The following is a 15,307-nucleotide window of genomic DNA, read 5'->3' on the forward strand; positions in this document are numbered from 1 at the left end:
TTCAGAATCCCCCCGCTACCCTTCAAATGGAGACCATAAAAGGGGACACTATGCCATTAGAACGACCTAACCAGAGTTGTCTTTTTTTTTTTTTTTTTTTTAAAGTAGTGTTAGAGTGGGTTTTTTCCTTTTTTAAACTGCCTAAAGTTAGAAGCAAACAAGTGGTATCAGTTGCTGGAGTTTAGGGACAAGGGCTTTTTCAACCAGTTGGAAGAGTACATATGTACACGTTGGATTGACAAAGTGGAGATGCAAATATTTTCAAGTTGATGAAACAGTATTAGTTCTGGCCGGAGATGGTGAACATAAAATAAATAAATAAAATAAAAACAAAGGGTACGACTGAAAAGTAAGCAATAAAATACACTTGGGTTTTGAGACTACTTTCAGTTCACGAGTAAACAAGGGATAGGATGCTACATTACTGTACTAAAAGGCTGCTATACAAAATGGGTGGCCACACCCGACCAGTCCTGTGTTTTTAGTGAACACCTTTCAATAATTTGTATATTTGTGTTTGTTTCAAGCAGGGCTACAAAGGTTTGATTGTTGCGAACATCCAAACAAAATAATTCTGACATGCTTTTCAAGGTATATTTGAAAGGTTCAGAAGACCAAGTTGCAACTGACTAGATCCATTCTATGTGTAGTGACAAGCAGGTATCTGGTGAATACTTCACGTCACACTGTAAAGCAACATTTAAGCAGTAAACTTATTTCTGCATCAGAAGTACAGTTTTGTATACATTGTTTTTCATTTGGTGTAATAGTGCAGTTTTTATATCTATTAATTGAAACACAAAAATAAGACATTATTTAAGGCTAAAACTCGCAGGCCCCGTTAAGTAACTTCGATGAAGAGAAGTACTCAAGAATAAGATTTACTACTGGAAGCAGACAGCAGACCCCAGGATGACCAGCTTGCATATAAACCTCAATCTAGACTCAGATATACAATGGCATTGTGATGGCCAAGAGAGGCACTGCTAGGCACCGAAAGAAGGCTGACTGCCTCCATTTGAAGGATGTAAAGGGGGACTGGATTAAGAAGCCAATTAACCAAGTGTGAGGCTGCCTGCAAACACATCAAAATCTGGAAGCACTGTCCCTGTAAACATGCAAGCATTAATGGAGCCTGGTGGGAATATCCTGGGCTCTACTGGAGGAAGTGGAGACCTGTGAGGGCGTGGGCAGCGTTCTCTCTTGTGTGGTTTTGTATGGCAGCCTACAGTTGACCATGCTGGTAAGATGTATGTTGGTAGGTTAGACTGGAATAATTGTCTTCTGCACAAAAAAGAACGTTTTGTTTTTTTAAAACATTAGTGTAGATTGGCAAAACCTTTATCTTGTGCAATTAATAAGGTAATTTAAACGATCATGTATGATGATTCAGAATATTCTTTCTATTCCGTTCCTACGACACACTATAAACAGTTTTACCTATTTAAAAAAAAAAAAAAAAAAAAAAAATTACTTTGAACCACAAATTCTCATTTTAAATCCTGACAAAAATACATACACTGAGATCAAAACTCCGATCTAGTCAGTGGTCGTTCATCAAACGAAGATTATCTTCAGGATGTAATAAGCTTTCTAGATGACAGTATGACGTTTTTGGACCCCACTGCCCTTCACACCGTTTTAAATGCTCCTAGGCAAATGAGGCAATGATACACTGCGAACCTCACTCTGGTCACCGAAGCTAGAAATGTGCAAAAATTAACTCTTCAGCAGCACAAAGACTATTAAGACTCTCTCCTATATTTTCAGCTCACAAACATGAAGCCAATCTAGTCCAATTTTCAGGTTACTAATTTGGAATGCAAACGTGAAAATTACAAGTTTCATTCAACACTATGAAATTCCTTCAATAACTGAAAATTAAATATACAGTTATTACATAATCGGTACTGAACATTTATAACAGAGGACAAGGAACTGCTACTGTGGGCCAAGGGCATCATACTGCTCTTGGATCTGAAGGAGTTGTAGTCGATTACCCAAGCTAATAGTTGGGCTGCCCCTCACCGGCTTCGGATGCTCATTAGCACTGGTCTACTGCTTAACTTTAAAAATAAAAATAAGGAAAAGATAACGAGTAATGCACACAGTAAGACTGCACTTACGAGCACATGCAAATATGAACTATAAAGGCAGTATCATTTCACTTGTGGCCTATGAGTACTGTATGTAGGGACCTACAAGAATAACACGTAGAAATAATGTGTTGTAGGAACAGATTTACTCTGCATTTTTGTATGTTGGTTTAAGAAGAGCGGTATGAGGAACTGCTCAGCAGCAGCCACTCCATGGCTCCCTGCTGCCCGCAGCGAGCCGATGTCACCTACCCCATAAGAACTAGCAAAAGAGATGGGTGCTTAAGTGGCTCCTCCCCACTGGCTTTCAATTCGCTAGACTTCGAAACAAGGAAATGTTTGTGAACCACAGTAAGTGCTTTACATGGAGGGGCAATATGGAAACTGGCATCACAACAGAATCTCTCCACACCAAGGCGATATGGTGCAAGCATTCAATGTGTTTACACACTACCAGTTCTTATTGTCTCAGGTAGATTTAAGCACCACCATTAGCAAATATGAGCACCCACATGTAGAACTGCATTGCCAAGCTAATTTGACCGCTAGCTCTAACTGAATCGCACACTGAACAGCAAATAGAAGCATGCTATAATATGTGACTAATACTCAGACGGCAAGGAATATGCGATACAATGGCAACGCTCGAAAATACAACAGATTAATTTCTAGGGTATAAACATTTTAATAGGCTACTAAATCCGGGAGAAATCATGTTTGACATCATACCAACTAGCATTATGAATTTAAAAAAAAAAAAGAGGTTGATTTATGACGGGTGTGCTTCTAGCAGTGTATACATCACATATGTGCTTCACCATTGATATAAATACACATCTGCGTCACATTCCATGTTTCCATCACACACACTACTCTTATAGACAGACGTGGGACGTGTTGCTGAGAAAAAATGCTACAGAGTTCTATCCCAATCCGCGGGACAAGCTTACAAGTGCCTCTATGTGCAAAGAAAAGGCTTTTTGCTGACAGAATTAAAATTGATGTAAATTGAATATGACACCAAGAGCCCCATGTATCAAGCTTTTTTTTCTGGTCACCAACAGCTGATTCCCAGAACTGGCCCATTTGTGACTGCATAAAAGCATTTTGGTACGTAGCAAACCCAAACCGCAATTCTGTAGCATGTTAGCAAATTTCAATATTGGTTTGTAACCAAATACCATTTCAAGATTTGAAAAGGGGTCTCTTCCAAATACCGTATCAGAATGGTATGTATAAATGTTTTTTGCAACTGAAATCCGGGGGCACAAAACAATTTACCAACTAACAAAGTTTAGTGGCAACGAATTTGCAAAAGAGAACGTAAAAGAAAAAGTTTAAGAGCAGGCAGTGGTCCACAGCCAGCCTTGCTTCATCTCAACCAAGAGAAAAAAAAAAAAGAAAAATAGAAATGTTTCTTTTTAAAGGTAATAAAAAACAAATCTGCTTTATTTAAAAGCAATCTCAGACATAGTAGTCTGCGGACCTCGGTATGCCATCACCCCTGTGATTGCAGCGTTCAAAATGGATTACAAATTGCGACCTGCCTCATCATCCATGAGGTAGGCCGATTTGCGAGCTATTATGAATCGCTAAATGAAACTGAGCTTTATACATTACGAAGAGCAAATTCCTCAATGCGATTTGCAGAAAATCGCAATTAGGTCATCGCTATTCCTAACATTGCTAAAACTGGCCCTAAAACCATGCTCTTCTCATTTAATGCAATAAGAGGCTGCAAGCAAAACATTTTCCAGAGCCACTTTCGCTTCCAGACCTGGCTCAGTGTATCTTGTCACCACGACTCATACAAACATCACTTTCCAGACAGCTAACAATGACAGGATAAAAGAACCCTTCGAAAGCCAACACCACACCAGACTACAACTGGATTTCAGCAAAACTCATTTCACTCAGTAAATTGGATATGTGACAGCACCACGAATGGGACCCACCACTCATGTCATTAGGACACAAATGTGGGCACATTTTTCTAAAGAGAAGCATGGCTAAAAAGTAAATGAAAGATAGATTCTTGGATCGCCTATTCCATCTTGGAACAATTGCTCTGTTTTTATATCCGTTCTAGAAACGCACCTTTTCAGACTTCATGGTAACCGAAGAACATGATTTAATCATTAGTTTTCAAGGAAAAACATGGTGCAAAAAGGAGATGAAAAGAACTGGGAATGCTACGCAGATCACTGTAATATGTGCCTTTAAATGGTTTACCCGACGGTAAGGGGTTGTACACCTACCAAGACTCTGGGTTTTTTACCATTATGAAAAAATTAAAAAAGAAACGAGATCATTAACATGTTTGAAGAAATAGGATATTCAAGAAAAACAGGCATAAAGTATGTAGAGTATTTCGAATTCTTAAATATCCAAAACATTGAAAGGCTGAGATCATTTACCAATCACATGATTTTACGGCATAGTGCTTTATGAAAAATGACTGTCCTACAAACTCAACAGTGGTTGCTTAAAAATTGTATTTTCAGACAATTAATCTAGGGCCAGGTTCTCTAAATTGGCCAGTAACGGACTGGACCTATGCTGGTTGACGTGTGGGTAAAAAGGGAATGATTTTGTGCATTCTGCAGAAACGTCCTAAGATTACACTATTTTGAGAGGATGTTATCAACATGGACTAAAGAATCTTCAACTTAGGCACACAAAATCTTCTTAGTGTCTCTCACTGATTAACACAGGATGTTAATAAGAAAAAGTATATTTTGAGGGATGGGAGAGGATTCTATGTACATGGAATGGAATGGCTAGCACAATGGATCAGAATTTTATGCTGGTTGCATTAAGGGACAAGGCAAGCTACTAGTGTGTTGTGTATATATGCTATGTGTGCACCTGACGTAGGTCAAGAATTACCATCCCAGGTCTTGGATACCCAAATTGTTTGCAAATTGTCACACTTTGGGGCAAGTGATACTTCATGTTCATGCTGGACTACCCAGTCACACTGCTTGTTGGAAGGGTATTGTGTAATGACAGGGAGGAAAGTGACTAAAGTGTTTTGATCATACTAGCAGTGAAAGGGTAGCACGTGAAACTAGGGAACAAAGGTGTGCTCCACGTTCAGGAAGAAGGCAACATAAGATATAAAAAAGTAAAACTATACACAAACTGTATGCACTATTTTACTGTAAGCAGTTAACTAAAAGTATGAACAATTCAAGTTGCCAAACATTTTCAAACTTTTTTTTAACTAGAGAAAACTGCTAAAGATTTGACTTTTCAATAGTAAAGATTTGCAGTAGCAAGAGACTGTCAACAGGAGAAACATTTTTTAAATCGCCACATTAAAAGCAAATGTAGTACAAAACAAACAGTATATGCCTTTTTAACATCCTTTTCAAAAGCAAGAACTACTACCCTTGCAATGCAAAATAAATGCTTGGACAAGACATTTTTACAAAAATTTATTGCATTCATAATATATTTGAAAGCATTATGCATTAAACCACTGTTCCCATCCTCCCGCCTTGAAGACAAATACTGCAAACATTTTAACAGTACCAGTTTAGAGGCAGTGGAGCAGCAAAATCACAGAATTTATTAACTGTCACATCATTGCCATATCAAGACCAAGTTACAAATGCTTGTTTAGAAGATGGCTTAAGGGCATCCGAGGACAGGATTCAAGTGTCGGTTTTGGTAGAGTTGTGTAAGTGCATGGATGATTCTGTCTTAACTAGAGATTTATAAGCACACCAGCATTCTTGGTGAAAACCAAACATACCAAGGAAACTGCTTTAATTTAGCAGCTCGTCTGCCAGATTTATAGCCCAGCAGGTTGATGAAATACTTAAAACAATAGAATGCTGTCACCCAATACAAATAAAATACGCTCAACGTGCAAAACGTGTTACTTAAGTCAGTAGATTTTTTTTACCTTAAAAGTAAGAACATCTACACTTTTAAACACCGAAATGATAATACTGTAATGTCTAAACCTTCGTACATGATTTAACCCAAAAAAAACAATCTAAATAAACTAGACAGTTTTGCACTAATAAAACTTTGTCGGTAATATATTAAAGCATTTTGCCCATGTGAGATTTAAAAATATAAATCTTTGCTACAGAAATGTAACTTTTATATTTTATCACTGCAATATACAAATCAGGCATTAGGAACAAATCAACCAGTTTAATTATATAAAATAGATTGTCAGTTGACAGCTTAACATCACTGCATGTACAAAAATAAATAAAACTTGTAATACTGCGTAACTTCACAAATCAAACGCATTTTGTGAATTGTTAATCAACGCAGGAAATAGCAGGACAATGTAGGCGGAACATAGGTCTATTCTGCAAATAACTGCACAACTGATATCCCCTCCATACTACAGCATTATATTCACCACTGTCGCAAAGTAGAAGAAACGAGCAGCACAACTATGTAAAACTGAGTGCAACGTAATTTAGGTATGCACAATGAGGCACACTTGAGAGGCTTTCTGTCAATTTTACCTTATCAAATGATACCCTAGAGGTATCCCTATACGCTGAACTGGATACATCTCCTGTCTAAACAAAGTCACTCTGCTATCATGTGGTTTAAGCAGTTTTAGTTCCCGTTTGTTTCGAGATTGTGTTAAGAGGGGAGGTGGAACCTCACAGTACTCAAAAGTTACTCATGCAATTATTATATACATAAATCCAAACACAAATGAGCAAATGAAACCAACAGAATATGTACCTGTTACAGAACAGTTGTAGAGTTCTCAACCAGTCCCTATATCACCACACTACCTTAGGTGTAAGCCTCATTTATCAATATCCTTCATTCCCAAACGAAAATAATTTAAAAACAATTAACAGAGTAGCAGTAGCTTAGGTTTAAGCAGAAGGAAAATCAAACAGGTAGCAGGATGAACTGTAAACGGTCTACAAAATTGCAACTGGCCTAACAAGTCATTCTGTGACTTCACTCTAAGTGACAAACTAGTGGAATACATACATGGTCAGCTAAGCCAATTTAAAAATGGGACATTTTATGGCACTTAATTTGGACAGACAGGTCCAAGACGACAGATTAATATACAGGAAAACCACTACATTTTAATATGCAGTGCTTCCCAAATGCAGTTGTAAGTTTGGGGCAGTGAACACCAGAATTCCATTCTGCTTTTCCACCAGTTTTCTGTAGAGATCAGCCATTGGTAATCACACTTAACTTTACTCTGCGTTTAAGGCCGCAGGACCTGCACTATTGTTTAAAAATAATTAGCAAAAATAGACTACCAAAATCTATCTGGAAATATGTATAAAGGTATCTAACATATTAGATAAAAGCATTTCTTTACAGTACGTATTCAATTTTGCACATTCTTTGGTATATGTTCATAAAAAAATAAAGATCAATCAAATTAGGAGTAAACAGGAGCAGAAGTAACAATTAGTCTGACAAGAGAACCGGTATATGTACAGTCACCTTTATCCGGTCTGGTTGCCCATTTAGAATTAGTACAGGACATTAACCTGCTGAGGTAAGTAACAGGCAAAGAAAACGTAAATGGAACATTGGAAATAATTGACAGTGCTACTATGCATTTATAACACACCCTACGCAAGGTGTGTAAACAAATGGATTTTTTTTTTTTTTTTTTTTATCATTTTGAGTGTTTTGGCCTTAGTTTGTCAGCCACACGTTCAAACTTGCTTGCGGACAGAGAGCGAGTCTTTACAAGGCAGGAAGTCCGTGTTTTTACAACCTGCTTGATGTTCCGTTGCTTTGCTTTAGGCCCACGCCTAGGGTGTGTTATAATCTTTTTAAAGTCCGTACAGATGGAATCATACCTATTCTCGGGGTCATCGTCATCATCATCGTCATCCAAGGCAATAGGCCCCGATTTGGCTTCATCTCCTACATAATTTAAAAAAAACAAAAAAAATGTTTTCATGTGTGAAAGTTAAAATAAAGCAAACACATAACCTGCAGCCAACAGCTTTTTAGTGTGCTTCCATAACACACGGCTTACATATTAAGGATAAAATCATCCTTTGAAGAACAGAGAAGAAATGACCTACCTGTAACTCCAGTTCTTCAGCATTAGTATCTTTCACAAACTCACATGCTCAAAACATTCCCAGCTGAGCTGGAAATCCGTGGTAATTTTAAAACAGCAATGAAAAAATATTAACAGCCACATGTCCAACATTACAGTTTTAGTAGAACATCCACCCGGCTGGAAACTACACAAACTTGAGCTAAAGAGGTGGAAGGAACCTGCTCGTCAGCCAAAGAGGTCATCAGAGGTTGGATTCTATTAGCTTAAGTGTAAAAGCTACTTTGAGTTTATAGTGAATCTTTGGCAGGCGAGAAAGGAAGATGTGAATCTTTAAAAGATACTAACGCTGGATAACTGTAGTTGCAAGTGTTTTTTCATAGATTCAGATGTTTAAATAAATCTCTAGCAGAACAGAAACTAAATGGTTGCTTACCAGTAGGAGTGCTTTTGCAGATTGAAGAGTTATCTGGATTCACATGCTGTGTATTATTCCGCCATCTAGTGGCTGAAGGTTGTTGCTTTGAAGGCTGTGTTTTGATGCCCACCATTGTACCTCCTCCTGTATTTTCGCTGTTATACCCACTAGATCTTCCCAACTCCCTGTGGTTTGTGTCCAGTGGTTGCATAGCCATTCTTGGAAAGGGTGCATGTGGAGTGTTGTGCGAGTTATGAGGGGGATGGATGATGCCATCATGCACATCCGTTTCATGACCATCCTCACTGTCAGAGATTGTCTCCTCTAGTAAAAAGGTGAGTTTGGTCTGTGATTGCCTCTACTCTCCCAAGAGCTAGGTATGCTTTTTTTCACATCTAGTGTTGCTCCCAGGAAAGTCTTTTCCATTTGTGGTTCCGGTGATGATTGTGTGGTTTATAGGAAAAACCCAGTTTTTGTAGGGTTGTGATCACTGTTTGAATGTCTTTTTGACATTTCTCCTTTATTTTGGCCTTCACTAGCCAGTTGTCCAGGTAGGGTGAGGGTAAACATGGATTCCCTTTCTTCTCAAGAAGGCTGCAACTGTAGCTAGACACTGTTAAAACCTTTGGTGCAGGCTTTATTCCAATGGCTAATACTTTGATTGATAGCGTACTTCTTGAGTACGAATCTGAGGTACTTTTTTGTGTGCTTGATTCATATGTATGTGCAGGTAGGCATGCTTTAAGTCTATGGTTGACTTGCAGTCTCCCTTTTGCAGGAGCAGAATTGCCACCTGTAGCGCTGTCATTTCAAGTGTTGCATGCGAATTAATTGGTTTATGAATCTGAGGCCCAGGATTGGTATTCGTGTGAGGTCTTGTTTTGGCACCAGAAAATAAGGAGTAGTTTCCCATGTTTAGCTCTGTTGTTGGTACCCTCTCTACTGCATGTTTCTGCAGGAGTTCTTTTATTTCCTTCCTTAGTAACACCAGTTCTTTTTCCCGATACTTTTTCCTCTTTGGTGGTCTTGGTAATTCTATACAGTAACCGTGGAGCACCAAGTTTAATACCTACTTGTCCGTTATTTTTGTCCATTCTTGTGGGCAATGAGCTATTCTGCCTCTACTGGTGTGTGTGGGTTTGAGGCTGTTGAGTCACTTTGAACTTCCTCCATCTCCTCTGGAGGTTTGCCCTCTAGCCCACCCTCTACTACAAAAGGGTTGTCGCCATTGGTGGTATACTTGATCAGCCTGTTGTGTGCTGCATTGGTCTTGTTGATGCTGTCCTTTTGTAAGGCACCTGTTGCCTTCGCTGACTCATCCTTTTTTTTAAATTTGTTCTAAGGACTCGTCTACTCCTGTGCCGAACAAGGCCTCTCCTGTGAAGGGTTTATTGATAACTAAACCCTAGACTTCAGGTTCAAAGCCTGAGATCCTCAGCCAGGCACGTCTTCTAAGGGTTGTGCCTGTACACATCTGTTTGCTAGTTGTATTTGCTGCATCCAATGCAGATTTTAAACACTTGTTTGTGTTATTTTCCCCTCCTGAATAATTCCCTTGGCTCTTCTCCTGGTCCCCTCTGGGAGTTTTTCATTATTTCTTGGATCTCATCCCATTGTAGGTGTCCGTTCCTATTGAGTAGGGCACTGGAATTGGCTATCCGCCATTGTGTAGCAGCTTTCCTTTCCATTTTTCTCCCTACCACGTCCAGCCTTTTTGCTTTCCTTTTTGGGTGGTGTACCTTTGAAGGTATGGGCATTACTCCTCCTTCTAGGGGTAACAATGATGGAGTATGCCAGTGTTCAGCTGGGTGTATTTGGGGTCCTTTGGAGAAGGCTTATACTTTTGTTTTTTTTTATCCTTGGTGTTACACTTTTTCTTGAAGCTGGCCCTTTGAAAGCTTCCTTGCCCTGGTCCAGTATGCTAGGCAATATTGAGAGATACAGGTTTCCCTTACATGTTGGCATAAGGGTTTCTAGGAGAAAGCATCAGTCTCCTTTCTCCTCCTCAAAACGTACACCATACTTTTCGGCAGCAAGTTCGATAAGGGCATTGTAGAAAGTGATGCCGTATGAGAAGGTCTTGAGGAGTAGTTGTAGACCTCTTCGACATCCATGGTTGTGGAAGCTTGCTTGGAACTCCGAGTTCCTTTAATGCCCGCCAAACTCCTCCTTGCCCTGAAGAAGCACTGACACTTTGTACTCCAGCCTTTTCGTCTCCAACTCTAAAGCCTTTTCAGTGTCCCACGTTTAGGATATCCTCTTTTTCCAGAGAGGTTTGTTCCTCCTCTGAAGGTCTCGGGGTCGCTTTCGGGGACTCTCGAGCCATGGGGGGGTTTTGTCTGCTTCGAACGTCTGCCTTTAGTCTCTCGGAACTGGGATCTGTGGGCCTCTTCGCGGCTGACCCTTGATCGCTTTTTTCTTGGGCATCGGGCTGCCTTGTGTGACTTTTTCGGGGACCTTGGCCTCGGAGGGCTTTTACGGTCTTTTTACCTTCTCCTGTTTTTTCCTTGACATCCTTCACTGCACGTTTCATCTCCACATCCCCCTTGAGAATTTATATGTCTGATTCCCCCATGGGTTGATTCAGCACCTCCGACCTGTTCCTCGCCGTTGATGGAAATGCCTAGATCCTGCAGGAACAGTTGTGGATTTTGGCTCACATTGCTGTGTGATGCTCTTCTCTCGGTTTTCGGCGAGACTTAAGTCTTTGGCATGAACGCGGCGCAGGCATCACAGTCCTCACCCCCCTGTGGTCCCTTGGCAGACAAAGGTTAGAGACTTAGAGCAGGTCACGTTGAGCAAATTTGTGATGGCAGTTTGAGCAAAACTTAAAAGGGCTGTTTTCCATGACCCCTATCTTGTTTCATTCTCAGGCCACATGAGAAGTCTGGCAGGGTCCTCTCCTGAGGTGTGGGGGAAAAGGTTCCCTTCCTCTATCACTCTTCTCCATCTGTCTTTTGACGATTTTCTTTAAAAAAAAAAGAAAACGTCTTACTTTGGATTCTTCAGCGTTGTTCGTAAAAACTTCAGAGCTCCTCCTTTTGCTTCCATATCCAACCGAGGGGGGTGTTGGTGGGCGGGGGGTTGAATCTGAAGATGGCTACCACACTCAGGAACATCCTGGGCACGGTCTAATGTAACACAGGGGACAAACCAAGCACCAAATGGTGGTCAACGACACCAAAGGGGGAAAAATAAATAAAACCGAAAACAAAGACTTTTCAGGACCCAACCACTAAATGGCAGAATAATGCACAGCATGTGAATCCAGAAAAGAACTCATGTTGCAAAACGTCAAAATATGTGGGAAGCACAATCATCTTTAATGAAACAGGCTTCCTAGGACTGCCTGGCCCACAAAAGAGTTACCTAATGCATTCAGATCCAGGCAGTTGTGCTTGGTCAAAGTGTACCTTCTTTTACCCATAGCTGCTTTGCAGATGTCTGGGTGTGACTCTCCCTCAGAGTGAAGCTGTCTCAGTCATCCTTTTAGTGGTATTACACCTTTAACCTGTCTCAAAGAAAGCACTTAGCTTTACTATGACCATAAACAATGCTATTTTGAAACAACATAAGGAAATGCCTCCTTGGCATGGTTACCCCCTGACTTTTTGCCATTTGTTGATGCCAGTTATGACTGAAAGAGTGCTGGGACCCTGCTAACCAGGCCCCAGCACCAGTGTTCTTTCCCTAAACTGTACCTCTTTTCCCACAATTGGCACAGCCCTGGCACCCAGATAAGTCCCTTGTAAATGGAACCAAGGGCCCTAATGCCAGGAAAGGTATCTAAGGGCTGCAGCATGTCTTATTCCACCCTGGGGACCCCTCACTCAGCACATACACACTGCTTGCCAGCTTGTGTGTGCTGGTGGGGAGAAAATTACAGTCGACATGGCACTCCCCTCAGAGTGCCATTCCAACCTCACACTGCCTGCGGCATAGGTAAGTCACCCCTCTAGCACGCCTTACAGCCCTAAGGCAGGGTGCACTATACCACATGTGAGGGCATATGTGCATGTCACTCTGTGGCCAAGAGCAAAGTCTGTACTGGGTGGAGGTGCTTCTCCCCTCCCACTGCAGGAACTGTAACACCTGGCGGTCAGCCTCAAAGGCTCACCCCTTTTGTTACAGCGCCCCAGGGCATCCCAGCTAGTGGAGATGCCCGCCCCCTCCGGCCACTGCCCCTACTTTTGGCAGCAAGGTTGGAGGAGATAATGAGAAAAACAAGGAGGAGGAGGAGTCGCCCACCAGTCAGGACAGCCCATAAGGTGTCCTGAGCTGAGGTGACCCCTACCTTTCGAAATCCTCCACCTTGAGATTGGAGGATTCCCCCCCCCCCCAATAGGATTAGGGATGTGTCCTCCCCCTATCCTCTCAGGGAGGAGGTACAAAGAGGGTGTAGCCACCCTTCAGGACAGTAGCCATTGGCTACTGACCTTCTTACCTAAACACACCCCTAAATTCAGTATTTAGGGGGACCCCAGAAACCAGGAAATCAGATTCCTGTAACCTGAAACAAAAAGGACTGCTCACTTGAAAGCCCTGCAGAAACAACAGAGATGACAACTGCTTTGGCCCGACCCTCCCAGCCAGTCTCCTGACAGAGAAAAATGAACAGCGACGCATCAGACAGGGACCAGCGACCTCTGAAGCCTCAGAGGAATGCCCTGAAACCCGAAGGACCAAGAAACTCCAGAGAACAGCAGCAATGTTCACCCACAGCAACATCTTTGCAACAAAAAAACAACTTTTAAAGAACTCACTCTTCCCGCTGGAAGCGTGAGACTTCACCCTCTGCACCCGACGCCCCATACTCGAGCTCCAGAGAACCAACACTACAGGGAGGACTCCCAGGCGAATGCAACCTTGTGAGTAACCCGAGAAAAAACCCCTGGACTCCCACAGTGACGCATGCAGAGAGAATCCAGAGGCTCCTCCTGACCGTGACTGCCTGCAACAAGGAAGCCGACACCTGGACCAAGCACTACACCGGCAGCCCCCATACCCAAAAGGAACCAAACTTCAGTGCAGGAGTGACCACCAGGCGACCCTCTGCCTTTCAGGAGCTTCAAGTTGGGGTAGGTGACACTGTATTCTGTGGCGGACAAAAACTTTTCTGGACCACTGAAACTTGATGGGGCCCATCCCCTAATATGAGAAGGGTTCCTGTGAGACATTGAAATACCTACTGTAGGTACTGTGACGTTTAGGATTAGGTATGTGTAAGGAAATGCCTCCTTGGCATGGTTACCCCCTGACCTTTTACCTTTGCTGATGCAAAGCTATGATTTGAAAGTGTGCTGGGACCCTGCTAACCAGGCCCAGCACCAGTGTTCTTTCCCTAAACTGTACCTTTGTCTCCACAATTGGCACAACCCTGGCACTCAGGGACGTCCCTTGTAACTGGTACCCCTGGTACCAAGGGCCCGATACCAGGGAAGGTCTCTAAGGGCTGCAGCATGCCATGTCTTATGCCACCATGGGGACCCCTCACTCAGCACATGCACACTGCCTCACAGCTTGTGTGTGCTGGTGGGGAGAAAATGACTAAGTCGACATAGCACTCCCCTCAGAGTGCCATGCCAACCTCGCAAGGCCTGTGGCATAGGTAAGTCAACCCTTGTAAAGAAATGGCTCCCCGTTGCAGTTACCCCCCCCACTTTTTGCCTGATATTGATGCTGACTTGACTGAGAAGTGTGCTGGGACCCTGCTAACCAGGCCCCAGCACCAGTGTTCTTTCACCTAAAATGTACCATTGTCCCCACAATTGGCACAACCCTGGCATCCAGGTAATTCCCTTGTAACTGGTACCCCTGGTACCAAGGGCCCTGATGCCAGGGAAGGTCTCTAAGGGCTGCAGCATGTCTTATGCCACCCTAGGGACCCCTCACTCAGCACAGACACACTGCTTTCCAGCTTGTGTGTGCTGGTGGGGAGAAAATGACTAAGTCGACATGGCACTCCCCTCAGGGTGCCATGCCAACCTCACACTGCCTATGCAGTATAGATAAGTCACCCCTCTAACAGGCCTTACAGCCCTAAGGCAGGGTGCACTATACCACAGGTGAGGGCATATGTGCATGAGCACTATGCCCCTACAGTGTCTAAGCAAAACCTTCAACATTGTAAGTGCAGGGTAGCCATAAGAGTATATGGGCTGGGAGTGTCAAAAACGAACTCCACAGCTCCATAATGGCTACACTGAAAACTGGGAAGTTTGGTATCAAACTTCTCAGAATAATAAACCCACACTGATGCCAGTGTTGGATTTATTAAAAAATGCACACAGAGGGCATCTTAGAGATGCCCCCTGTATTTTACCCAATTGTTCAGTGCAGGACTGACTGGTCTGTGCCAGCCTGCTGCTGAGAGACGAGTTTCTGACCCCATGTGGTGAGTGCCTTTGTCCTCTCTGGGGACAGAAACAAAGCCTGCTCTGGGTGGAGGTGCTTCACACCTTACAGCCCTAAGGCAGGGTGCACTATACCACAGGTGAGGGCATATATGTGCATGAGCACTATGCCCCTTCAGTGTCTAAGCAAAACCTTAGACATTGTAAGTGAAGGGTAGCCATAAGAGTATATGGTCTGGGAGTCTGTTAACCATGAACTCCACAGCACCATAATGGCTAAACTGAAGACTGGGAAGTTTGGTATCAAACTTCTCAGCACAAAACAATGCACACTAATGCCAGTGTGCACTTTATTGTAAAATACACCCAGAGGGCATCTTAGAGATGCCCCCTGAAAACATACCCG

At 42.4% G+C, this 15,307-nt stretch overlaps 1 protein-coding gene across 1 annotated transcript in view; it reads right to left on the reverse strand.

The window, feature by feature from the left end:
- Nucleotides 1-15,307, reverse strand: part of ATRX (ATRX chromatin remodeler) — a 1,138,900-nt gene that overhangs the window by 915,594 nt on the left and 207,999 nt on the right. Inside the window, exon 10 of the mRNA XM_069211061.1 lies at nt 7,922-7,988. Coding sequence (XP_069067162.1) covers nt 7,922-7,988 — 67 coding nt within the window. The remainder of the gene's footprint in view (nt 1-7,921; nt 7,989-15,307) is intronic.

The sequence above is a fragment of the Pleurodeles waltl genome, chromosome 2_1 (assembly GCF_031143425.1).
Source record: "Pleurodeles waltl isolate 20211129_DDA chromosome 2_1, aPleWal1.hap1.20221129, whole genome shotgun sequence".
Taxonomy (NCBI): Eukaryota; Metazoa; Chordata; class Amphibia; order Caudata; family Salamandridae; genus Pleurodeles; species Pleurodeles waltl.